The sequence below is a fragment of the Sarcophilus harrisii genome, chromosome 5 (assembly GCF_902635505.1).
Source record: "Sarcophilus harrisii chromosome 5, mSarHar1.11, whole genome shotgun sequence".
NCBI classification, from domain to species: domain Eukaryota; kingdom Metazoa; phylum Chordata; class Mammalia; order Dasyuromorphia; family Dasyuridae; genus Sarcophilus; species Sarcophilus harrisii.
In genome coordinates this window covers 95,859,445-95,887,164 of record NC_045430.1, presented here as the reverse complement: position 1 = coordinate 95,887,164, position 27,720 = coordinate 95,859,445, and the positions used below count along the sequence as shown (strand labels likewise).

The 27,720-nt window shown below is 32.4% G+C and overlaps 1 protein-coding gene across 3 annotated transcripts in view; it reads right to left on the bottom strand.

Annotated features, from left to right (window-relative positions):
• Window positions 1–27,720, bottom strand: part of RPAP3 (RNA polymerase II associated protein 3) — a 62,320-nt gene that overhangs the window by 29,670 nt on the left and 4,930 nt on the right. For all 3 annotated transcript variants that reach the window (XM_031938055.1, XM_031938057.1, XM_031938056.1), the window contains 7 exons: window positions 18,874–18,996; window positions 17,768–17,895; window positions 13,887–14,008; window positions 13,299–13,369; window positions 12,401–12,526; window positions 8,799–8,926; window positions 4,602–4,723 (listed from right to left, as the gene is read on the bottom strand). In XM_031938055.1, the coding sequence (XP_031793915.1) occupies window positions 4,602–4,723; window positions 8,799–8,926; window positions 12,401–12,526; window positions 13,299–13,369; window positions 13,887–14,008; window positions 17,768–17,895; window positions 18,874–18,996 (820 nt within the window). The remainder of the gene's footprint in view (window positions 1–4,601; window positions 4,724–8,798; window positions 8,927–12,400; window positions 12,527–13,298; window positions 13,370–13,886; window positions 14,009–17,767; window positions 17,896–18,873; window positions 18,997–27,720) is intronic.

Below are 27,720 nucleotides of genomic sequence, written 5' to 3'. Positions count from 1 at the left end.
GCACTTGAAATTTTTCTAATTGTTTAGATCTGATTTTATTTGTGTGGAAAGTGTTTTGTAGTTTTGCTCATAAAGTTCCTGACTTTCCCTTGACAGACAAATTCGCAAATATTTTATACTATTGACAGTTATTTTAAATGGAATTTCTCTTTGTATCTCTTGCTGTTGGATTTTGTTAGTGATGTATAAAAATGCTAATAATTTATGTGGATTTATTTTGTATCCTGCAACTTTGCTAAAGTTGTGAATTATTTCTAATAGCTTGGGATTCTAAGTATACCATCAGATCATCTGCAAAGAAGGATAATTTGGTTCCCACATTACCAACTCTAATTCCTTTAATTTTTTCTTCTCTTATGGCCAAAGCTAGCATTTCTAATATAATACTGAATAATAACAGTGATAGTGGGCAACCTTGTTGTACTCCGATCTTATTGGGAATGGTTCCAGTTTATCCCCATTACATATTATGCTTATTGATGGTTTTAAATAGATACTATTTTAAGGAAAAGTCCATTTATTCCTATATTCTCTAGTTTTTAAATAGGAATGGATATTAGATTTTATAAAATATTTTTTCTGCATTTATTGAAATACTCATATGGTTTTTATTAATTTGGTTATTGATATAGTCAATTATGCTAATAATTTTCCTAATATTGAACCAACACTGCATTCCCAGTATAAACCCTACTTGGTCATGATGTATTATCCTGGGGATGATTTTCTGTAATCTCTTTGCTAATATTACTTCAGATTTTTGCATCAATATTCATTAGGGAGATTGGTCTATAAATTTCTTTCTCTGTTTTTCTCCCACCAGGTTTAGGTATTTTGTCTATGTCATAAAAGGAATTTGGTAGGAGTTCATTCCCTATTTTTTCAAATATTTTATATCATTTTGGAGTTAATTGTTCTTTAAATGTCTGGTGGAATCCACATGTAAATCTATCCTGGGGATTTTTATTTAGGGAGATGATTTAATACCTTGTTCTATTTCTTTTTTCTAAAATGAGAATACTTAAATAATTTATTTCCTCCCTTGTTAATCTGGACAATCTATTTTTGTAAGCATTCCTCCATTTCACTTAGGTTATCAAATTTATTGGCATAAAGTTGGTCAAAGTAACTAATTATTGCTCTAATTTCCTCTTCATTGGTGGAAAGTTCTCCCTTTTCATTTTTAAGACTAACAATTTGGTTTTCCTCTTTCCCTTTTCTAATCAAATTAACTAAAGGTTTTTTCATAAAACTTTTTTGTTCATAAAACCATTCTTTTGTTGGTTTTTTCATGAAACCAACTCAGTTTTATTTATTAATTCAATAGTTTTTTTTACTTTCAATTTTGTTGATCTTTCCTTTTATTTTTAGAATTTCAAATTTGGTATTTGGAGGGTTTTAATTTACTTTTTCTTGCTTTTTTAGTTGCAAGCCCAATTTGTGGTCTTCTCTTTCTGTATCTTATGCAAGTAAGCCTCAAGAGATAAAAAAAAAAAAAAAAAAAAATTTTTTCTCCTAATTACTGCTTTGGCTGCATCCCACACATTTTGGTATGTCATCTCATTACTGTCATTCTGGATGAAATTGTGTTTATGATTTGTTGTTTCACTCATTCATTCTTTAAGATGAGATTATTTAGTTTCCAATTATGTTTTGTTCTATTTTCCCCTGGCTTTTTATTGAATGTAATTTTTATTGCATAGTGATGTGAAAAAAATGCATTTACTATTTCTATCTTACTCCATTTGATTTTGAAGTCTTTATGTCCTAACATACGGTCAATTTTTGTATAGGTTCCATGAACTGCTGAGAAGAAAGTGTACTCCTTTCTATCTCCATTTAGTTTTCTCCTAAGATCTATCATACCTAATTTTTCCTGTATTTCATTTACCTAACTTCTTTCTCATTTCTTTTATGGTTTGATTTATCTAGTTCTGAGATTGAGATCTCAAGGTTGAGATCTACCACTATTATAGTTTTGCTGTCTGTTTCTTCTTGTAGCTCTCAACTTCTCCTTTAGAAATTTCCATGCTATACCATTTGGTGCATATATTTAGTATTTATATTGCTTCATTATCTATGGTACCCTTTAGCAAGATATAGTTTCCTTCCTTATCTCTTTTAATTAGATCAACTTTTGCTTTTGCTTTATCTGAGATCAGGATGGCTACCCCTGTTGTTGTTTTTTTTTTTACTTCACCTGAAGCATAATAGATTCTTCACCAGCCTTTTATCTTTACTCTGTATGTATCACTCTGCTTTAAAAGTGTTTCTTGTAAACAACATATTGTAGGATTCTGGCTTTTAATCCAGTCTGCTAGCCTCTTATGTTTTATTGGAGAGTTCACCCCACTCACATTTATAGTTAAAACTACCAATTCTGTATTTCCTGCCATTTTCTTATCCCCAGATTATACTTTTCTCTTTCCTTTTCCCCCTTCCCTCCTCCCCATATTTAACTTATGAGCACCACTTGCCTCAAGCAGCTTTCCCCCTTTAGAGTACCTCCCCCTCTCTTATAGGTTTCCCCTATTATTTCTTTTTCCTTCTATTTAGCCTATTCCTTCCCTTTTTGCCTTTCCCCTCCACTTTTCAATAAGAGAAGTTTTTCTGTACACCAAATATATCCAATATTTTTCTCTTTGAGTCAAATCTAATGAGTAAGATTCACACAATGTTCATCTTCCTCCCTCCATTCCCTCAAATATAATAGGTCTCCTTTGCCTCTTTGTGAGATGTAATTTTCCTCATTTTCCCCTTTTTTCTGGTACAATCCCCTTTCCACCCCTAGTTCCTTTTTTATATTATAACAGTACAATCAAATTATACATGTACTCTCTATGTATATCCATATCAGAAATACAGTTCTCAAGAGTTCTTTTTACCTTTTTATGCTTGAGTCCTAAATTTTGAGGTCAAATTTTTTGTTTCGCTCTGGCCTTTCATCAGAAATAAATGGAATTCACCTGTTTCACTGAATACCTATCTTCTTCCCTTAGTCTTGGTTGCATTCCAAGTTCCTTTGCTTTTCAGAATATCACATTTGAGGTCCATCAATCCTTTAAGGTAGAAGTTGCTAGATCCTGGGTAATTCTTATTATGGCTCCTCGGTATTTGAATAGGTTTTTTTTTTCCCCCCCTGGCTGCTTGTAATATTTTTTTTTTTAGTATGTAGTTCTGAAAATTAGCCACGACATTCCTTGGAGTTTTAATTTGAGGGTCTCTTACAGGAGGTGTTGAAGAATTCTGTCAATGGCTATTTTACCTTCTGATTCTATGACATCAGGGCAGTTCTCTTGGATGATTTCCTGAAAAAATAGTGTCTAGGCTCTTTTTTTCATCATAGTTTTCAGAGTCCAATAATCCTTACACTGTCTCTCCTAGATCTTTACAAAGCAACGACTATAGCTCATATTTCTAATATTCTCAAAAAGTATTTTCCTCACAATTCTAACAAAAAAGTTACATCATATCTATCTCTTTTCTGAATATAATTGTCTGCATTTTTCTTGTTATAACTACAATTTTTATGTATTTTATATTATATTTTATTTATTTTTATACATTAATATCATGGCCAAAATTAGTATCATGGATACAATGATGATACATATACTTTTCAATCAGAAAACACCAATCAACAGATTAGTACTAAGAACCCTAACCTGACATCATAATAAAATCATGGTGCTTTACAAATACAAAGTTCAATAGAACTGATTTCTTCAAACCCAAATTGGTTACTGGTGGTAATTAAAATAAAGGAAGGACTAAAGTACTTATGTACTAATTGAAGATTAATACTGATACAAGACAGCAGAGAAGATAAGAACTTTAAGTAACATTTTATATAATTGATATATAAATTACGTATTTTTATTGTCACTATAGCAATTCCACTGAAGATCTTTAATCAATGAGCATTAATTATTAAGTGCCTATTATATGCTACACACTGGAGATAGAAGAATAAAAATGAAAGAATGAGGACTTTCTTTAAGGAATACTTTGTTGATCCTAGTTGAACTATTTTATGTCCTAAAAACCCTTTCTTCCTATTATTCACATGGGGTATTTCATATCCTATCTCTAGGCCTTTGCACTAAATCATTTCATATGCCTGAAATGCACTCTTCTTCTCTACATCTACGCCCTGGAGTCTCAAGATAGACCCAAAGGGTCTCTTCCTGGAGGATGCATGATACAGCCTTACAGATCTCCTAAATGCTAATGTCTTCTTTCGCAAACTATATTTTATTACTGTTGTATATTAGAATTTATTAACTTCACATTTATGCTATAAATATTTTTATACGTACTTTTTCTAAGCTTTTTGTCAATAGGAATTTTTTTATTCTTTGTACTTGTACCCTTAGTATAGTGCCTGCCACATGGTAGATGCTTAATACCTGTTAAGATTTAAGTGTTATTCAGATATTACACATAGTAGCCACTCAATCATCGATATTTACTGAATAAATAAAGATAAGGACGACAGGGTTTTACCCTTGATCTGTGGAGAAGACTATATAAATTCTTACTTCTACAATCTTAGTCTCATCAGAATGAATAAATTCTAGCAAATACTATAAAAATCTTACCTTCTTTGGCTTCATTTAATTTTCCCAGAGCTGTTCTTGCAGTACCTCTTCTGGCAAAAGCCTTCAAATATGAACCATCTAAGAGTATAGCTTGTGTACAGTCTTTTTCGGCCTCTTCATATCTAATAAACATAGTTTTATAATTTCCAAATTCAGCTTTAAAAAAAATCTTTAAAAGATCACATGAATAATCCATTTAAAATGAAACACCAATCAAGAGAATTCATACTTGTTGAAACCTTAAGGTCAGTTGGAGATATTAACAGTGAAGTTAGAAGACATAAGTAAAATCTCAAATGAAAATGAAGATCAAAGATGTTTTCAGCTATATTACCCTTCCAGGACTGGAAAAGACCATAAAAGAGCATACAATACAATACAACCCCCTTATTCTAAAAATGAGGAAATCCAAGGCATAAAGAGGCCAAGTATCTTGTGTCACATGGCTATTTATTAACAGCATGAGCCTCCGTCTCCTTACTCCTTTTCTTTACCTAATCTCCTAAATCTGACAAATCTTTCCACTGCATTAATGTAAGTAAGGTCTTTAGAGAAAGGACTGTTTTGTGAATGAAAACATAATATTCTAAAAGAGTCTTATTCAGATTACCACCATTCTCTTTCTTTGCCATTTTTTCACTCTATGATTTCTTTTCTCCTGATCACAATCTCCATTTCTCACAAATAGGTACAAATTCAGGTAACATATATAGTTCTTGCATCCAGACTCTTCTTATAAGGTTCTGTAGCTTCTTTTTTTTTTTTTTCTTTTTGTAACATTTCCTACATAAAATTCATCTTCTTTCTGTTGTTTGTGTTCTAGCAATACAATGTAGCCTGGTTTGCACAGGTAAAACCTGTAACTTAAATTTGATGAGAGGAAGGATTTTAAAAGTATATAAATGTCATAGAAACAAAGAAATAGCCTAATACTTTCACCCTAGAGCTCCTCTAAGTTTCTGAAATGATTAGCATTAGTCATCTGATTATAATATTGTTTTTCGATCAATCAGTCAGTTAATTCTAAAGGAGCTCACGATATTTACACTCCAAACTTGAGAGTAGAAATTCCTTAAACCTTGCTAAGTGGTCTTTTGAGTTTAAATAATTATTATGAGAACTTTCTTTTTTATAAAATAACTTATTCAAATCAAGTTCTAATATTATAAATTTGGATGTTTCTTTCAACAATGCAGATCAGGATTCACTTACAACTGCTCATCCCATCCCACTTTTGTCCAGTTCTTCTCAAAAACTGCAGTGAGTCCACCAACATACTGAGGGACTTTCTCCAGATGTTGAAAGGTTACTAACACTTAAGCTATCTATCATCAGTTGGTTATATTTTGCTCTTTACCACATGAACAGCCCAATTTCTTTTTAGATCATATCTTTCTCTAATGACACCCTTTACTTTTTTGGTAGTTCTTTATTTGCTATAATTGCTATTTACCTCGACTTTGCCTTTTGAGGGCAATCTTCAACATCTAAAATATTATGTAACCCATATCATTATTAAAAAGACGGGCCACTGTTTTCAGGGAAAAGTATGGCATGATTAAAGGAAGGCTGCAATTTCCTGAAGTCGATACAGTCCATTCTCTTCTGGTTTAATTCTAGATGCAAATGTTTTTTATCCATTCACACTGCCTGTTTGTCATAATCTAGGCAACAGATCTTTTTCATCTATTTGGTTTTTCCAAAGTGTATTAATAAAACAAAACTCTTCTTGAGGAATTAACATCTTTAGGTTTTCTTCTTTATCTTGAAATTGATGTGTATGTAGTCTCTGAAAAATTTTGAAAATTTTAAAGTATAGATGGGAGAGGGGCAGCTAGATGGCACAGTGAATAGAACACCAGCCCTGAAGTCAGGAGGACTTAAGTTCAAAACTTGGCCTCAGACACTTAACACTTCCTTAACTGTATGACCCTGGGCAAGTCACTTACCCCCAATTGCCTCAGCCAAAAAAAAAAAAAAGAAAAAAGAAAAAAGAAAAAAAGTATAGATAGGAGATACTGCTTTTGTTCTCCATCAAATCAAATCTTTTCTGAAAAAATAATCGACAAACAAGAACGGGGGATTTTAAAATTCTCCAATCTTTTAATCAAATGTTTGATGATAAAGATATGATCTTTCAAGAACTATCAATCATTAAGCATTTATTAAGTACCAACTTTATGTCAAGCTCTAGATTAGATGCTGAGAATACAAAAGCAAAAAGGAAATAATTTTTGTGTCCAAGGAGCTTACATTCTCCCACTTGCCAAAGCTTACCTATTCCTTATTAGTACTCACATCATGGATGCTTGCAATGTATGTATAGCTTATTCTCATAAAAAATTAACATATATATGGGAAAGCAAACTATACATACAGATCAGCAGTTGATGTTTTCCGTCACTTTTTTCCAGTGCTAATTAATAAAATTTTAAGATATTTTCTATGACTTCAAATTTCTTGTGAATCAATCTCTTGACGTCTTAATAATCATGAAGCACCCTACACTGATCTGCTGTGTAGACCCTAGGTCATTAACACAGTTATTTTTCCTATCTTTGTTCTCTTTAACACATCTGAGGTTATGGTATTAAAACTTCATGGTACAAAAACAACTCCTTTCCCAAATTTTGCAGATCTTTTCCATTTTTTGTTGCTATGCTATCAATCTTAAATAGCCCTGAGCAACTATGCTTTTTTCTAAAATTGATTATATTCTTTATTACTTGTTCCTGCTCATAATCTTGAATTATCCCTCTCCATAAAATTTTTTAAATGACTTCGTATTATAAATTGGTATTACATAAAATTTTCCTGTCTTTCTAGTTTCTACAACATGTTGGCGCTTAAGCTGCAATTATTTTCATGATGGCTCTTTTGCAATTACTCACATGGATAGTTCCACATGGAATGTTCCACAAAACAATGCTTCCTTGTTTTGTGAGTGCATAATAAAATCAATTGAACCTTTATTTGCCTTTCCAAGGAGAACGACAATATTCATTTCCTTTCTCTCTTCAAACACAGATAAAACAATAACACAAAAGTACTTTCTGAGACTTTTAAAGGTAAGGCAAAAGTCTGATCAACAATTTCAGATAGACAGAGGCAACTAGATGGTGCTGTGGCTAGAGAATTAGGCCTACAATCAGGAAGACCTTCAAATCTCTGGCCTGAGACACTTACTAACTTTGTGACTTTTCATTAATTTGCATTAATTTTTTCATTATAATCTCAGTTTCTTCAACTATAAAATGAGCTGAAAAAGGAAATGGCAACCCATTCCATTATCTTTGCCAAGAAAAGGAGTCAACAGTCAGACACAACAAAAACAACTGTACATCAACAACAAATACCAATGTTAACACATATTCTATCTAGTCAAAATTTAGTGCACTATTTTTAGTTTTACATATATATGTATAAATATAGAGTTATTATTAGTTTAAATAAACGATTCAATATAATAGTGAGAGTATACTATTAGTCTCAATATTTTCTATATAAAGTACACAAATATTTTGTACCAAGACAGTTCAATATAGGTAATAAGGGTTGGCCTTTAAGAATCAAAGACCTAAGTTCAAGTCTTGCATCTGACATATATCTATGTGACCATGGACAAGTCACTTAACCTCTCAGTGGTGCTAGCAACTCCACAAATTACTGAAAATCTGCTGATCTATATTAGAAGTTTCCATACTGAAGTTCCCACAATGATGAAATGATGAGTGGGGATTCCTCCTTCTGTCTACCCCAAAAATACTGTGCTAGTTCTAGCTATCAAATACTTTATGTTAAAACCTGCAAACTAAGTTAAAGGAAGGTTTTGTAAAAGAGAACTAGATTTAGAATAAGGAAGAAGAGGAAAAGCCACAGTGGCTACTTTCCCCTTTCCCAACCACTGCTATTCCTAATGATTTTTGAGCCTTTGTATTTGTGCTAATTTGGAGCAGGTAGAATATTTAATGTTTTTTAAACTGCATGTAAATATAGTAACATACATTAATAGCTCTGAGTAATGATCTTTCTATACAATATTTCATCTGAATTGCACAATACAGCTATTTACAAACTACTGAATACAAATAGTGCTCAAAGTAATAAACTGAACTTTAGGCAATCATTTTGATAGGTTGACAAAAGAAAAAAAAATCAATTTTCATTTCAACACAGCAGAAATTGCACAAAACTTACTTCTGAATCTTTAGATATGCCATAGCCCTGTTGGCTGGAAGAAGAGCATTGGTGCCATCTGCTGCTATACCTCTAGTATAACATTCAATTGCTAGTTCATACTTCCCCTCTTTGAAAAATCCATTTCCCTAAACATAGGAAAGAAAACAGTAAGAGTTGATGTACAGAAGTGTGTGTTTGTGTGTGCATGCGTAAAGAAATTTATTAAAATTCATGTCATCAACAAAAAAAAATTAAATGACATTAAGGTACCTTTTACTGTTTAGGAAACATTAAAATTTGTTTTTACAAAATGCTATTTTAATAGAGGAAGACCTGAAAAATATTGACCTCAGTTTACTGCATTAAATGATGGTATTTTCTTGTATCAAATATTTCCCCCCCATTAATCGCCATCTTTAGAACTAGTTTTCCTTAAATGCTTAACTTAAATCAACTCAATTTCAGCCTTGTGGAAGTTCACTTTTGTGGTGTCTTGTTTGCCAACTTCTGTTTCAGTTTTTGAAAGGCATTCTTTTTTTATCTTTTTCCTTACTTAAGGAAACTATATTAACAATTTCAAATGAAATACTATTGCTTATTAATGTCATAGAATTAAAAGGATGATGATTTCTGTAACAAGTGTTCTACACACATCCACACACCCACACCATAGCAGTTCCAAGATTAATTTCAACTTCTTTCTGTAATTTAGCTATAATATTTTGCTTTATACACATGATATGATATTGTAGTATGTTTGGGAGCTTTTGAATCACCATTTTCATTTATCCAACCCAGGGACCAAAGACCATCCTAACCTCCTTGTATGCTCCATAAGAGTATACATATATTAATAAAAATATTCCATATATACAAAAGTAACAAACACACACATTAAGAACAGATTTTCCATTAAAACTGTATTCAAGTTGACAATAAGCAATTCCATTAGAGATGCACTTTGGTAGTCATTTGTTTTTATGATATGTAAACTACAGATTATAATTTCTTACATTTTCTTCCTTGACAACTTTATAAATTTGTTTTTCCATGAGCTAAAATTCTGTGCTTTTCTATTGCCAAAAAGCAATTCCTTCTATAGCAAGTCTAATGTATTCATGTCCAAATTTTTGCTGTTTTCTAGAAAATGTACAAAATAGCAATAAATTTTCACTAAAAAACTTAATGTGTGCTACCTTACAATGTTAATTTTCAGCCAAAATTTCATTAACATTTTAAAATATTCAAACTTTTAACTTTTAAGATAAATATTAATATTTTCATGCATATAGTCTCAAAAGTGTTAACATTTTCAGTTGTATTCCATAAAAGAAATAGTTCAGTGTTTTATTATGCTATAAAGGTGACCCTAGGTCCTCAAAGCAAAACAAAATCTTTAGCAGAGGCTACCATGACGACAAGGCTTTGAATATCATTTTGGCCATAGATTGTCTCTTTTCCAAACTAAGTAACAGGAAACACAACACCCATAGCCAGGCTATTAAGTGATGAATTCTTTGGCTATAGTAACCCATGAAATAAGAAATGATGTACTGTCCTTTGTGCTCCATGTCTACTTTGGTAGAAATGTTACTTTAATTTAGAATCAAATATTTTTTAGAGCATTACAGCCATAAAATAAGGTATTGCAAATATAGGTATTGGTCACTATCATTTAGAAGATCCAGTACAGAATGTCCAAATGGAAGAATGACTGTATATAGGTGGTCAAATTGCATAAGGCATCAAGCCCCACAAGCTTCCTATATATGGTTTATAATCATTACTTTGTCCTAACTATCCATAGAGAATGAAGAATGCTTACTGTCCAGACTATTTTATGCAGTCAGATAAACAAGTAAGAGTTAGATCCATCATTACTTCTATCTTAGACAACAAAAGGAAATCACACTTTAATCAATGTCAGATTTCTCCTTGGGGAAAAAAAATCCAACTTTTCAACACTAATATTCTATTTATGCTATATTGCTAAGAATCAGAATACTATATAGATTAAAAATTGAAGGTAACCCAAAGAGCAGGAAAGACATTGTTGGTGGGTATAAACAGGCTATATAAAGTAATGCACTACCAAAATGCATGTACAAAGTGGTATATAAGAGAAGAGATTTGTAACAAGAAAAGAAAATGAAAGCAAGAGGTAACAGAGGAGCAATTTATATGCTGTATTTTTATTTATATAATGTTGAAAAACTTAAGAGGAAGGTCCTCATACTGTTGAGTAGATCCACTGTACAAGACTTATTATTAACTTAACCAATAATCATTTACTAAGTAATCTTCAATGTCTGGGCCCTGAGCTACACACCTCAACACAAAAATTCAACAAAATCATGTTTCCCAAAAAAACACAACAAAAAAGCGTTATTAATAAAAGCTTAGGGGAAAAAACCAAAAATTCAAGCATTAGTTTTATTTCCCCATTCTAGTATTATAGGGGCATTTTGATGGCAGAATAAAAATTCACTGAACTCATACTGAGGCCAGTTTAATTTATTAGAATACGAATTCAGCATTGTTTTAAAATACAGTATATAGGACAACTAAGTGGCATAGTGGATAAAAGCCCCAGCCCTGAAGTCAGGAGAACCTGACTTCAAATCTGGTCTCTGACAACTTAACACTTCATAGCTGTGTGATCCTGGCAAGTCACTTAACCCAAATGCTCCTGCAAATAAATAAATAAATAATAAAAAAGATAAGATACAGTATATACATCATCATGAACTAGTTTCAGCAAAATATTGTCAGAATATACCAATTAAGTAGAAAACTAATTTCAATGCATAATTAAGAATCATCTCATTTTCCTAAAACTGCCTTACAACTTTATACTATTTACATTATTTAATTATTGCTTCAACTAACAAAAATCCTGAATTAATCAGGTTTTAATATAGCTTATTTCAAACAAATACTTTTGGTGTCAATTTTGCTATCAGAGAGGTTAGTTTTCACATGAACATTAAGATGTATTTTTGTAAAATATTTTTAATCATAAGTAGCTATGTGGTAAAAAAAATTGAGGTATAAAAAATTAAATTTACATAAAATGGCACACTTTCTGGGACTGGGATATCACTCCCAAATATATAAAACGCTTTTAGTCCACCTACTTTAATATTTGTCACCATATTAGGATGACTTGATTACATGCAAAAATCTACTATCCTAGTGATTTCCAAAGTAAAGTTCCACAGTAATTTAAATGAAAGGCAATAAGGTATGTAATACTTTGGATTGAGAAAGACCAATTCAATTCAATTCAAATTCCATTTCAGACACTAGTCTGACTCTATATAAGTCACACAAGTTATTCTCTGTAAACCACCTTTTTCTGACTAAATAGGAATAATTCAAGTACCTATTTCACAGATTGGTTTGAGTATCAAACTAAATAATACCAAGTACTTTGTAAATTTTGAAGTTTGATAAAAATATTAACTGTGATGATGATTTTAATTAAGGCAAAACATAGATAGCAAACAAGGAAAGATGACACGTTACAGTTTTCTCAGAATATTCTGTTCAAACTAAGCAACTTTAATTAAGGGCAATTTTGTGAAATTCATTTTTTTGGGTAATATATATATTTTTACCAAATCTTTCTCTCGGATGGCTTGCTGCCTACATTGCTGTTCTTTAAGTTGCTTATTTTCTTCTTCTTCTACTTCAATTACTGCATCATTTCTTTTTAGGTGAGAATCTTCTTTGTACATCAGAGCCTAGGAAATATAAATTTTTAAAATTAGAAAAACATTAAATAGAAATAAACATCTGATGCACATTTTGTGTGAAATACCCAGGAAGAATTTGTGAACTATTTCAAAACAAATCCTAAAATACCAAATTTTCAAGTTTAATTCAAAGCTTACACTCAACCAAGTAAAAAACAAAAGAGGAAATATTTGATATTGTACTCAAAACAACATTTCAAACAGAAACTTCTGCCAGAAGTAGAGCTCTGTCTTGGAGTGTTATGTACATGCAATGTTATATTTCTGAAATCTCACAAACTTAATGTGATAAAAAATAAAGCAAATTCTCAATTCCATAATACAGGGATATTGTTTTAATAGTTAACCCTATTTCATAAAGCAGATATATTTTCCTATGTTCTCAAAAATAGAACAAATAGAAAAGCAGGGAAAATCCTGGCTAACTTTAAAACACTATATAATTGTGATTTATTATTAATAAAAATAGTGACATATAATGATAAAATTGTTAACCAGATCAAAAATCAAATTGAAAAAATTTTGAACTGATTTCAGTATTACTTGCTAGCTAATTTAAATGGTAATATTTAAGTCTTCAATGTTAAAATGTTATTTTGCACTTTATCTAAAATATATATATTAAGAAAATTCCATTACTACATGAAATTTTAAAATTTGCTTTTCATAAAACTAGGCAGAAAGGAGTGACCATATTTTTTAAAAAAATAACTATGTTTGAATAAGTAATGTTTAATATGAGCAACTTAATTTTTTTTACCTGATTGATTTTCTTGAGTTCATTTTTTGCTTCAAAGTTATTTGGTTCCAGTTCTAATGCCTTTTCATAATCTGAAGGAGACATAGGAGCACAAAACTTAAAAGAAAAATATATGAAAAAAAGGTTTCACTGTTAGTCAAGTTTTTCTTTAAGAAGGCAAACTGACATGACAATGTCAGTTCTAATTCTAAATACATACTTGAAAGAAAATCCTAACACAAATCATAATCCTTCACTAGACCCAAGACCCAAACTTATAATTATGTACTATGCACTATAAATTCTAAGTTATTAAATCCTATTATATATCTCTACTTCAGGCAGACACTTTGTGATATAAATTGTCTATACTGTCAACAAGATTAGAAATTTAAATAAAAACTATAAAATCCTTTTACCAGACATTAAGAATCTTTAATACCTTATGTAAATGGCTCATTTTTATCAATACTATTGAACAACTTTTGTAATGAGAATGAAATTAAATACACAAAATTAAAAAAAAAAACTCATTAAAGGACACAATCATTCTTTGTATGATAATATGAAAAATCAATACAATCTGATAATGTCTTAAGATTTCATTACCTTCTTTGGCATCTTCTAATTTTTGGAGTGCAAAACGAGCAGCACCTCTTCTAACATAAGCCTTTGTATAATTCCTATTCAATGCAATTGCCAAATTACAATCAGACTCAGCAACAGCAAATCTGAAATATATGAAATTGTCTTTATAAAGATGAAATATTAACAAGGTTTCTTAAATGTAGTCCTCTTTTGATGCCTCACTACAGCAAGAAGATAACCCTAGACTACTGAAGGTTCTGGCATCACAGGGAAAGCTCTAAAGGTTTTTACATGTTTACGAAGTTATATTATAAGGTCCTGTCCATAAATGAATGAGTTAAAAGGGACATATTGTGGCTTAGCACTACACTAAGACCTAGGTATACAAATAAGAAAGCAAAAGCAATTCTTGCCCTCAAAGCAGCAAGACTACACTGTTCGTAAGACCATAGTTTGAATCCCACATCATTTACCATATTTATTTGACCCTGGCAAGTTACTTCACCTTTCAGCCTGTTTCCTCATACATAAAATGAGAATAATAATAGAACATCTCAATTTTACAGGGTGGTTGTGAGCACCAGATGGGGTAACATGTCAAGTGCGACATATCTGTCTATCAATGTGCATTACCTATTATTATGATTATTATTCTAATAGAGAAACAATATACTGAGGCAAGGGTTGACTAGAGAGGGACATTCTGGTCAGTCAAGTTAAAAGGGATAAGTGAAATCATAGAATAGTGACATTCCATCTAAGAGTAATGAACCTCCATTTAAGAGGGTGCCTAGGCCAATCAGTCACATCTATCTTATTAGTCTCCAAGCTACATTTCTAGACTTTCCCGACCATATTCCTTAGTACCTTTATTTTCATTGCTCCTCCTTCCTCCCACTTTTTCAACTTTGTTTTATGTTCTGTCTTTCCCCAATAAAATGTAAGTTCTTTAAGGAAAGGATTGTTTTTTCACTTACATCTGTATTCCCAGCACTGAGCACACTGCCTGGCACACAATAAACACACAATAAATGCTTGTTGATTGATAATGGCAGAATTGATGTGAACACAATTCATGACTGCAGAACTAGAAGTTTGTGGCAGGGGATGAAAGGATAAATGTCAAATGGGAAGTAAGTTTTGGAGATTGGAAAGGAAGAAATCAAGTATGGCTAAGACTTTTCTGAATATGGAATAGAAGAGGCAGCAAATAGGACAGAGTTAGTTTTTCAGCATGCAGTTTGTGAGGAAGTTGTGAAAGAAGGTGGCAGAGTATGACCAACTCATAAAACAAACTAAAATAAAAACTGATTTTTTTTTCTTTTTGTTGAGAAAATTGGGGTTAAGTGACTTGTCCAGGATCACACAGCTAGGAAATGTTAAGTATCTGACTCAGGTCCTTCTGACTTCAAGGCTGGTGCTCTATCCCCTGTACCACCTAGCTGCCTCAGTAAAGTAAAACATGGCTCATAGTCTTGTGTAATTGCAGAAGGATGAAAGAGAACTACTCAAAAAGTGAGATCCTTGTCCAGTGAATGAAGGAAAATGTTGCTGGAGGACTTGAATCTTCTTAGCTGTCTTATTACATAAATAAAATCAGAAGATGGGAGCTGCAGCTAAATAGAAGAATAGCTTCCAGTATTCCTTAGAGCAATAAAAAAAAAAAAAGGCAATTAAGCAGTAGATTTTATTGTATGTCTAAAGACATCACATCATGGAATATTTGGTGATCATGTGTTATGATATATGAAAAGTATTTGCAAAAAAACCATTATGAAAATAATTGCAGATATACCAAATAACTATTTAAAAAAATAAAAAAGAACCAAATTAACTTTTTCAGAAAAAGACGTGATATAGGTGGCACTTCTAAGTAGTTGTCAGGCACAAAGGTCTGATTTCTGGAAAGACAGGCAAAATACATTTAAATAAAAGACACAGAGAATAAATAAGCTCATTATGTTTAATGTTTCTTGATTATGAAAAAGTATTTAATTTAGTAAGGTCATCTTATACCTCATTTACGGTATGATGTCTTCCATCCATACATCAAAATTATTTAAAATTCCTTGAAAGATATAAAAGAAATGACACCATTCAATGATCTTCTGATGATAAATATAAGGTGAGGCATAAAAAAGGGAGTCAGATGTCCTCTGTAAGTATTCACCACCATGATAGAGAAGGTGAGAACCTACTAATGTTCTTGTCTACAGATGACATTATAATGATTGCATAAAGCCTGAGAATACTGTAGACTTCTAAGAGATCTATAATCACACAAGTAATTTTGAAGAATGTCTACTGTCCACATTTTAACAGGTATTTGGATAGACTTTCTATAGAGTTTGTCCCCACACAATGTCAGATAGACAGTACAATTAGACTACTAGTCCAGAGTTAAACATTTGAGAAATTGCAATGCTCCTTTACCGAACTCAAACTTCCCATGAAAGCAAGACTCCTCTTTTTATTAGCATTCTATTAGCATTGCTATATGGCAGAGAGACAAAGAAGTTAGACAAAGTAGCTATAATTACTTCTGAAAAACGAAAAATTGTTATCACAGAGGGAATGTTAAGATGCATAGTGAGGACTGCTATTACTTACACAGACACCATTCATCCACCCACACCCACACATCCAATGACTGACTCAGAAGAACATCAGTAAAAGAAGTCATCAAACAATTACATGAGCTGGTTATGTGGCAAGAAAAAGAATACTAATACTCTCACAACATCAGAAGAAAGTGAAAAAAGCCTTTAGCCATAGTAAGTAGACCATCTATAGGAAGAAGAGAATGAGACATACCACAATGGTAAACTTATGAGAGAACATGAACAAGAGTCATATAGGATGGTTAGTCATGGATAGGTAATTGCTTGCATTGCTTAAGAGAATTAAGTATTGGAGTATTCAAACCCATGAATTCCTTGAAATCCCACTATTGTGGGGTCAAAAAGTTTTTTTCTTCCTTTGTTCTTTTCATGGAATCCCAAGAGTTTAATCTCAACTGCTTTTTCTTGAGCTAACAGAGATAATCTAATAGAATAAGACTGGAACACAAGATGCTATCTGATAAGATAGCATTTTTACATAACCAAAAAGTATCATCTCTTTTTTTCTCCTTAAAAATTATCTCTCGTTAAACTATTAACAAGTTCTTCAAGTGGATAACCAATGACTAAAATTCACTCCTACTGCCAAAAAATAATTATCCCTAATTATAATGCCATTTATACTGTTTGTTTTTCCATTATAACTAGTAAATAATGGAGCATATTATTGTTATAGATACCAGGCTTATATGTTTACAATCACAGACTTAGAGCTGGAGGGTACCTTGAAGCTTACCTAGTTCAACTCTTCTCATTTTAAAAATGAGTAAAGTGAGACCAGCCCCAAAGAGGTTAAATGGTTACATAATATACACACAAAACAGAGCCAGAGCTGGGAGCTGAATCCAGGCCCTAAATGCAAATCCAACACTCCAAACTGACTCCTATTTTGCTTCAACATTAAATTAACCTTTAAAAATATTTACGTGGATTTTGTTTTTAAAAGACCTTACAGGAAGTATAATTTTCTATTTAAACTAAATAAGAGAAAATCATTCCTTTCTTATGTAGCCAACTACATATAATATACAAAATGTTTTAAATGATGAAAGTGTGTCAACTTGAAGCTGTTATGAGTAAAATTCAATACATTCAAAAATCTTTCAGAAACTTACCCAATAAATGGTAAAATAGACTTTTATGTATTCAATTATTAAATAACCATTGATAAACACAGGGAGAGATAATAAAGAAATAGTCCCTGCACAAATATGCAATACTGCAAAATAAATGTAGTATGAGATAAAATAATATATGTATAAGCATACAAATCTATCTTACTTTTTCATTCTAAAAAATGCTGATGCTCTATTTGTTGGTAAAACTGGATTATATGGATCTGCAGCCATTCCTTTTGTGTAACAGTCAATTGCTTCATCGTATTTTCCTTGTTGAAAGTATTTATTTCCCTGAAAAAGCATAATATTGATCAGTTTTCATGACAATGGAACAATTTCACAGCAATTTTTTTGTCAGTACATCTACAAACATCTTCCTTGCATTAATTTCACCACTGAGCCTAGGAAAAAAAGAAACAAAAAATAGCTAGTCTGCAAGCTCAAGTCTTACTACAACTCTTTTCCTGTCACAAGCCATACTATTCCCAGGGCGGGACTTGTTGGAAAATAGACCTACTCTCCTTCTACTTGACAACAGGAACTCTGAGAGACATGAGGGATGACAACTAGACAAGGAAAAGAAAGGTATCAAAATAAAACTTTGAACTGGACAAAGTAACTTTCCCTTTGCTTCATCCAATATTTTCTTTGATCCCTACAGGCTATTAGTGGGTCTGCCAGATTCATCTGCAAGGCTCCTACCTAGAATCACAATCATGAGGATATGTGGCCCTTCATCCTAGCTTAAACCTTTTTTGTGTCACTGATTCCCTATAGCCATCTGGCAAAACCAATAGATCCTTTCTGAGAATGTTCGTCAATGTGTACAACACAGAGGATCACAAAGCAAAACAATTTTATTAAAATATAGCTATCAAAATATTTTTAAAAAATTTTACAGGCTCCAGGTTCAGAAACCTTATGCTGCTGGGGGCACCAATGCATAAGTTCTTGGTAGCAGAAAGGAAGGACAAAACAATGCCATGTTGCAGTGATTCCTAAAGGATACAATATTACACCTTCGTGGAGGGGCAAAGGGGTTAAAGGGGAGATATTCAAAGTGAATGTACACTGAATTACAAAGTGACAGTAAACTAAAAAGAATGCTGGATTGAGACCAAAATTAGTAGATACATATTGCAGCTCTATCACTTACTATCTATGTAATTCCTTATCTGGAAAATGAGGGAGTAGGATGGCATCTAAGATCTCTTCCAGATCTAAACCTTCGCTCCTATTGACACAGTAAAGTGTACTACTTTGTGGTACCTTTTCTTTCTCAGCAAGAGCCTTTTGTGAATCTATGTGAATCCCTTCTTCTTCTGAATCTGATTCTGCAGATACTGAATCATGAGTACTGTCTTCTTTATCAAGCTCTTCAAGTATTGTGTCCTGAAATCACAAAGGGTATATATTAATTTTCACAATATAAGTATTACTTAAAGGAAAAATAATTACATTATTACTTAGTACATCAGAATGATGAAACATGACACAGCAGGTTATATTAGCAAAATTCACTGGGATCACTATTCAAGAATAGCTTTATATCAATAACTATGCTCTCAGAAGACTCATGCAAATGACATGTCATAAATTAGGGATGCTATAAAAATGCTACCTTAACTAAAATGTACAACAAGCATCAACAAAAGGCTAAAATAATTGAGGAGGCAGGATTTGGAGACAGAAGAGAAATGAGTCATATCCTGCTTCCAACATTTACTAGTCTGGTCACTATTATGAGTAAAATGAAACTAATCTAAAATTGACTATACTAGTCAAGATAAGTATGTACTACATAGATATTGTACATACCTATATTAGAAAAAGGAAGGGGAATATTCCTAGCTGTTTAGCTAGGAAACTTAAAAAATAGTGTGCTGTATCTTGTTCTATAAGTATTGAGAAATCTTAAGACAACATTTTGCATTCTGTTCTATAATATCAAAGTAATACCTTGGAGAGACTCTGATTTTTATGTTATTTGATTTTGCCTATCTTATAAAGTTCTTGATACCAAGATTGAAACTTGCCCTGCAAACTGCCCTGTAAACAAACATAATTCTGAAAAAAATGTATATTCATATGAGCCATGATTTGTAAAGAAATACAAGACTTCAAACTGTCAACATGGGAATAATAGTCCCTGTCTATGAGGGTAGTTTTAAAAACCAAATGAGATGCTATAATATACAATCTTTTGAAAACTTTATATAAATGTCAACTACTATAATTATTACCAACTTTTAACTAAAAAGTCTTTTACACAGCAAAAAAAGAAACAATCATAACTATGAATACATTCTATACAATATGCTAGCAGATAAAAATCAGAAAAAATACGAAAGTCTTTGAGAGACTAGCTCACAGTGTCAAACAAATGCATGAAATCACAGCAAACCACAGATCTAGCTAGTCATTAGGCATTAGTCATGTTCAAACAACGAAATGAATGCCGGTCTTAGATTTCCTAAAGATAAAAGAATCTGATTTGTTTAAAAATAATACTACTTACTATTATATGGCATGTCTATTAAGAGGAAAAATCAGAATTGCAAAATTAGCAGAAAGATGGTTCATCTAAACCCAGTATTGTTGCCATAAAGAGAATAAGGTACTTTTAGTAGCCATTTGCCTCATTCATAAATTTTTCTCAACCCATTTTTTTTTAAACTACATTTTGCTCTTCTAACTAGGGTTATTTTTTGCTATTCATTGAATGAAGTTGTAACTTTTTAATTTGTCCTTAAGATTTTCCCATAGAATAATTTAGAACTATGCCTAAAGGACAAATTGTGCATACCCTTTAATTAAGCAATACCACTAAAAGGTCTGGATCCTAAAGGGAAAAAGACTTAAATGAAAAGAAAATATTTACAGCAACTCCTCTTGTGGTGGCTAAGAGTTGGAAACTGAAGGAATGACCATCAATTGGGGAATGGTTGAACAAGATGTGGTATATGAATGTAATAGAATACTATTGTGCCACATAAAAAATGATAAACACCAAACTATCTGCCTCCAAAGACATACTATTCAGCTCCAGAAAAATAATTAATATTGATTGAATATGGATAGAAGCATGTTATTTTTTAAACTTTCTCTTTCATTTTTTTCCCTTTATATTTGATTCTTCTTGTATAAAATGACTAATATAAAAATGTTTTATATAATCGCATATGTATAACCACTATCTAATTGCTTATCATCTCAGGAAGGGGGAAAGAGAGTGAGGAAAGAATTTATAACTCAAAACTTAAATAAAAAATGTTTAAAAAAAATTAACAAAAAAAATGATGAGCAGCCAGATTTCAGAAAAACCTGTGAAGACATGAACTGATAGTGAGTGAAGACAGCAGAACTAAGAGAACATAGTACACAGTAAAAGCAGGACTATGCATGTTCAATTGTAAATGACTTCATTCTTCTCAGCAATATGATCCAAGACAATTCCAGAGAAAAAACTAATCTGAATGCATACTATTCTCATATTTTAAGGGGGAGGGGGTTTCTTTTGGGTTTTTTACCCCTTTTGTTCTGTTTCTTCTTTCATAAAATGACTTACATGGAAAAAGTTTTAACATGACTGCATATGTATAATCTATATCAGATTGCTTGCCAAATTGGGAAAGAGAGCTCAAAATCTTATAAAAAGTGAATGCTGAAAATTACCTTTATATGTAATTAGAAAAAATTAAATACTATTTACAATACAAAAAAAAAAAAAGACTTCTTCAGTCAAAAGGTATACCATCATTCTGTAATTTCCAGATTTGGTACAAATATATATTCCTTCATTTTTACTTTCAACCTTTGCCTTTCTACACTGAATAGTTCAAGTATTTTTCTAATCTGCCCTGAAGAGTTAACATGCTACATCTTATGATTTATAGAATCTTAGAACCTCAGAGTTGAAAATGGCCTGAAGACTCGCTGGTCTAATTTATTTCATTTACAAATGAGCAAACAGGTCCTAGGAGATGAAGTAACATTTCAACATTGCAGAGCTGGGACTAGAATAAAGAGTTCCTGATTCTTTTCTACCTCTTAAAATCATTACTTTCACTGACATCTCAATTTTGGCACATCCTAGTCCCTTTTGATCTTTCCTGATGTCATTATATCGATATTTCCTAAGAGGCAATAATAAAGCTGTACTGTATCCTGGGTGTGGACATCTATATCTTAATAGGTGTGTCTATATCTTTTGAAAAAAGGTAATATATTTTCTAGTTTGTCTTAGAATCCATCAAAACTAAAGTAAAAATTACTATATTTCTGTTTTTCCTGATTCACTTACAGGCCTAATGATATAGCAAAAAAGAAAGCAACTGCTAGATTTGAAATTCAAGTCATAAATGCCTGCTTTCTGGGTCTCAAAACTGTATATATAAAATATTTTTCCCTTTGGAACAAATATGTGCAAAGATGCATCTTTCTAGAAATGAAACTCTTTAACCAATGCAGATCAGTAATTGCTCTGCACATTATAGCCTAAGAATTGCCTCAGTTATTACTAAGTTAAGTGACTCATTCAAAGAAATACATCCAGCATGTCAGAGGTGGGGCTTGAATTCTGAGGCTAGTTCTCTAATTGCCATTTTATACTGCCCTTTACAAATATGAATAAAGAGTTTAAAATCTCGAATTGAAAAAGACTAAAATAACTTCTCCAAAAAATAGGCTAAAATAATAACTTATAGTTAAGTGATACAACAAATATAGGAATGGGAGTCCTAAGATCTAATTTCTAGTTTTGCTTCTAAATGGTTTGTGTAACTTTGAACAGGCTATTTAACTTAACCTCAAATGGCCTCAGTTTCCTTACATGATTTTTCCCTCTGACACTATTTACTCAGCAACTTCCTCTCCTTTGAAAATTAGACTATCTCTACACGACAGTCTGGATAGATGCATATTGCTCTCATGAATCATGTCCATCCTTCTCATGGCAACTTCAATAAGAAATCCAATTTCCCACTGCTCTACCAGTTCATCAACCTCTTCAAATCTCATGTACTTTACTTCACTCTACCTAGCAGCCCTTGGTTTGGGTCTAAGTTCACACCTTGGAATTCAACATCACCTGAAACAGTTTCATTTCCAAAATCCTGAACCAAAAATTTCCCCCACCTTAAAAAGAAAAAGAAAATCAAAGAAGATAACATATCATTAAACAAACCAGAAAGCTTCTTTCCAAACTTCAATGCTGAGCTCAAGTATTAGAGAGGAAAAAGGGCCCATGGCGACACAACATTCCCCTTATCTGGTTCTGTGAAATGCTATAGAGCCCATTATTCAGTGATGTTCCCCAAAGCTTCTGCTTGAGGCATAAATTCTAGTCATCTCTTTTGAAAGGTGATAAAAGGGATCACAGGAATAATCTTCTCAATTCTCCCTTCTGGCCTAGTCTTTCCCTAAACCTGGGAGCAACTCTGCTGTTTCCAGTATGTAAAAATCCATGTAGGTGCTAATCCTTCTGAATTCCTAGCAGCCAGCCTACCCCAGGAGTACCAATAGCATCTCTGTTTGCACAAGAGTCTTGGAAGTTTCTTTCTTGTTATCAGCAAAAAGCAGATATTTTAAGCCTTAAAATCTCTTCTACTACAATCCTCCAAAACCTATTTATTCTCACAGTGACCTGGAGTTCATTATCCCCTGATTCTAGCCTCCCTTTTCCTCCTTCACATTATTGATCCTAAAATTTAGCTGATTCAATAATAGTGTTCCATTTTAAAATTCTTTATCCCAGTAGTGGACATCAAAACCATTTGGTACTGGCTAAGAAACAGACTAGTTGATCAGTGGAATAGGTTAGATTCACAGGACAAAATAGTCAATGACTATAGTAATCTAGTGTTTGACAAACCCAAAGACCCCAGCTTTTGGGATAAGAATTCACTATTTGACAAAAACTGCTGGAAAAATTGGAAACTAGTATAGCAGAAACTAGACATTGACCCACAACTAACACCATACACCAAGAAAAGGTCGAAATGAGTTCATGATCTAGATATAAAGAATGCTATTATAGGATAGTTTACCTCACTTCTGTGAAGGAAGGAATTTGTGACCAAAGAAGATCTAGAGCAGTGGTTCTCAAACCTTTGTTTTCAGTATCTTCATGTTGTTAAAAAACTATTGAGGATCTATCTGTTCAAAGAGTTTTTGTTCACATGGGTTATATTTATAGCTACTTACTATATTAGAAATAAAAAAATAATTTTGAATTTGTAGACCCTCTGAAAGGGTTTCAGAGAACCCAACAATTCTTTGGACTACACTTTGAGGACCACTGATCTAGAGATCATTACTGATCACAAAATAGATAATTTTGATTATATTAAGTTTAAAAGTTCTTGTACAAACAAAACTAATGCAGACAAGATTAGAAGGGAAGCGAAAAACTGGAAAAACATTTTTACATTCAAAGGTTCTGATAAAGGCCTCATTTCCAAAATATATAATTAACTCAAATTTATAAGAATTCAAGCCATTCTCCAACTGGTCAAAAGATATGAATAGACAATTTTCAGATGATGAAACTGAAACTATTTCTAGTCATATGAAAAGATGCTTTAAGTCACTGTTGATCAAAGAAATGCAAATTAAGACAACAGAGATACCACTATACACCTGTCAGGTTGGCTAAAATGACAGGAAAAGAAAAGGAATGTTGGAGGGGATTTGGGAAAACTGGGACACTGATACGTGGAATGTGGAACTGTGAATGGATCCAACCATTTTGGAGAACAATTTGGAACTATGCTCAAAAAGTTATCAAACTGGGCATACCCTTTGATTCAGCAGTGTTTCTACTGGACTTGGATGTCCCAAAGAATTCTTAAAGGAGGGAAAGGGACCCAAATGTGCAAAAACTGTTTGTGGCAGCCCTTTTTGTAGTAGCTAGAAACTGGAAACTGAAGGGATACCCATCAATTGGAGAATAGCTGAATAAATTATGGTATATGAATGTTATGGAATATTATTGTTCTGTAAGAAATGACTAACGGGATGATTTCAGAGAGGCCTGGAGAGACTTACATGAACTGATGCTAAGTGAAATGAGCAGAACCAGGAGATCATTATACATGGCAACAATAAGACAATACGATGATCAATTCTGATGGACGTGGCTCTCTTTAACAATGAGATGATTCAAACCAGTTCCAATTGTCCAGTGATGAAGAGAGCCATATACACCCAGAGAGAGGACTATGGAAACTGAGTGTGGACCACAACATAGCATTTTCACGCTTTCTGTTGAGATTTGCTTGCTTGTTTTCTTTTCTCAGTTTTTTTTTCTTTCTTGATCCGATTTTTCTTGTGCAGCAAGATAATTGTATGAATATATAAACATATTTCAACATATTTAGCATGTATTGGACTACCTGCCATTTAGGGAAGGGACTGGAGGGAAAAATTTGGAACAGAAAGTTTTGCAAGGGTCAGTGTTGAAAAATTACCCATGCATATGTTTTGTAAATAAAAAGCTTTAATAAAAAAAGAAACCCCCCCCCCCAAAAAAAAGGCAGCAGCAGCAAAGATATCATTAAAAACAACAAAAACAAAAAACCTCTTTATCCCTTTTTTCTGATCTAGTTTCAATTTCTAGTAATTCTCCATCCTGATTTACCGGTATTGGCCTTTTTGGCTCTACTATTAAATTGTCAAATGTTTCACAGGGATAATTTCAAAATAGTACAGAATGAGTCCACTTCAAATTAATGAGTCCCACTAATGGGCACCTTGTTGCTACATACAAACAACACAACACATGCTGTGCCAATTGTTGGATGTATGAATACAAACTTCAGAACTGTCCCTGCTCTCTAGGAGTTTGCATTCTATTTGGGGAACACAACATGTTATAGATAAATATAGAACATATAAAATACACACACACAAAATAGTGATGGGGGACAAGACAGAAGATGAGACTAACAACTGGGGAAGACAGGCAAGACTCCTTTAAGATGGTAGCATTTGAACTTAGCCATGAAGGGAGCTAAGGATTCCAAGCAATAAAGCTAGAGAAGGCATCTCAAAGTTGGGTAGCAGGTGGAAAAGCAGAGATGGAAGATAGAACACTACATATGGAGAACATATTGAATGAACTGATTGTATGACATGGGAAATTCTGGCACAGGACCACCTAACATGGTGCGCCCTTATCAAAGAAGGTGCTATATGAGTAAAACAAAACTGAATTAACCCAAAAGAAATATAAGATATGCAAAATTAGAGAAGCTGTCCCAAATGTTCATGGGGTCTCTGTATATTCAACCCGTGGCAGAGCATTCTGAGCTCGTATTGGTCTGATCCATTACAGTTGGCCACACCATAACTTGACTCTTACACAGGGATGTAATTTTGGTCCTCTTCAAGTACAAAGGACAACAACCAACCAAGATGGAGAACAGCAAGGAGAACAGTTTAGCTGTAGCATGTAGTATAAAAGGAGTAATGAGTAAGTAGTCTGTAAAGATATAGGTAAACCAGATAGTTCAGGACTTTAAATAGCAAACAGAGAAATTTAAATTTTACCCTAAGGCAAGATGTGTCTGGAGTAGGAGTGACAAGATCAGACTTTTCTTTCAGGAAGGTCAATTTAGAAGCTATATAGAAGATGGATTGGAAAGAAGTACTAGATGAAGGGAGGAACCAAGTAAGAGGTGATAAGGGCCTAGACTAAGGTGACCGTGATGTGAATAAGACAAATAAGGCTAGTAGATAGAAAAGATATTGTGGAGAATCAACAACTTTGGCAACTGATTGTATAAAAGGGAAAGTGAAAATAGAGTGAGAATTAAAAATCAAGAGTAACTCTTGGGTTATAAATCTGAGTAACTATAATAGAGCAGCTAAGTGGCACTATAGTACATATAGTATACACACACACACACACACACACACATACATATAGTACACTGGTCCCAGAGTCATTTAAGTTCACCTTACTGAGTTTAAATCTGGTCTGATGCTTATTAACTGTGTGACCCTTGGCATCTCACTTAACCCTGTTAATGTCATATTTCTCATCTGAAAAATTAGCTAGAGAAGAAAATGGCAAACCATACCAGTATCTTTACCAAGCAAATCTTAAATGGGCTCACAAAGCGTCTGACAGAACTGAAAACGACTTAACTTGGAAGAATGGCAGTGTCCTCAATAGAAACAGAAGAATTAGGAAGAGGGATAACTTTAGGGAGAAAAATGATTTTGCCTTAACCAACCAGTTTTTAAGGCTAAGATATTAAAAATGTAGATAAAGCAGTATATTTTTGATATTGCATCCATCAAAATTGCTTAAAGAATTTATTATTTTAAAATAAATCTGCTATAATAAGTTACTCAAAAAGGTAACATGAAGTTACCTTATGTATTTTTTGGGTCACTTTTAACAATTCTATAAATAAATAAAAACCTTAGGGGAAAAATCCTAACAAAAATTATATACTAGTCTTAGAAATGCATTATCATAGCTAATCTGGCAATTAATTTATAAAAAGAAAAATATAGGAATATATAATAGCAGAACCTCAAATAGTAAACTCTGGAAATAGGTTTCTAAATAATTTTGAATTAAAGAAGAACTAGAACATCTTTTTATTTCAATATAGTTGAAATCTCTCTAAAGTGAAAGCCTCAGTTTTTCAAGCCTCCTTGTATAGTCCTCTATAGGTAAAACACATAAGAAATTGGGGAAATGGATACTGATATCAGAATACATACTGATTTCACTTTTTTTTTTTTTTAAATTAAAGCTTTTTATTTATAAAACATATGCATGGGTAATTTTTCCAACATTGACCCTTGCAAAACCTTTTGTTCCAAATTTTTCCCTCTTTCTTCAATACATGTTAAATCCAATATATGTATATATGTATACAGTTATCTTGCTGCACAAGAAATTATTTGACTTTTAAATAGATCCCTAATATTGGCTTAATTTACTCGATTTGCCTTTTTCTTAGAAGTGATTCATAAGGAGAAAAAAAAGAGCTCATTAACCACAGCAAGTTGAGGTTTTATTTTACCATGAAATAATCTATAATAAAGATTATATAGAAACTCTTAAAGCTCTTCTACCTGATCAAAGATTGTTGGTAG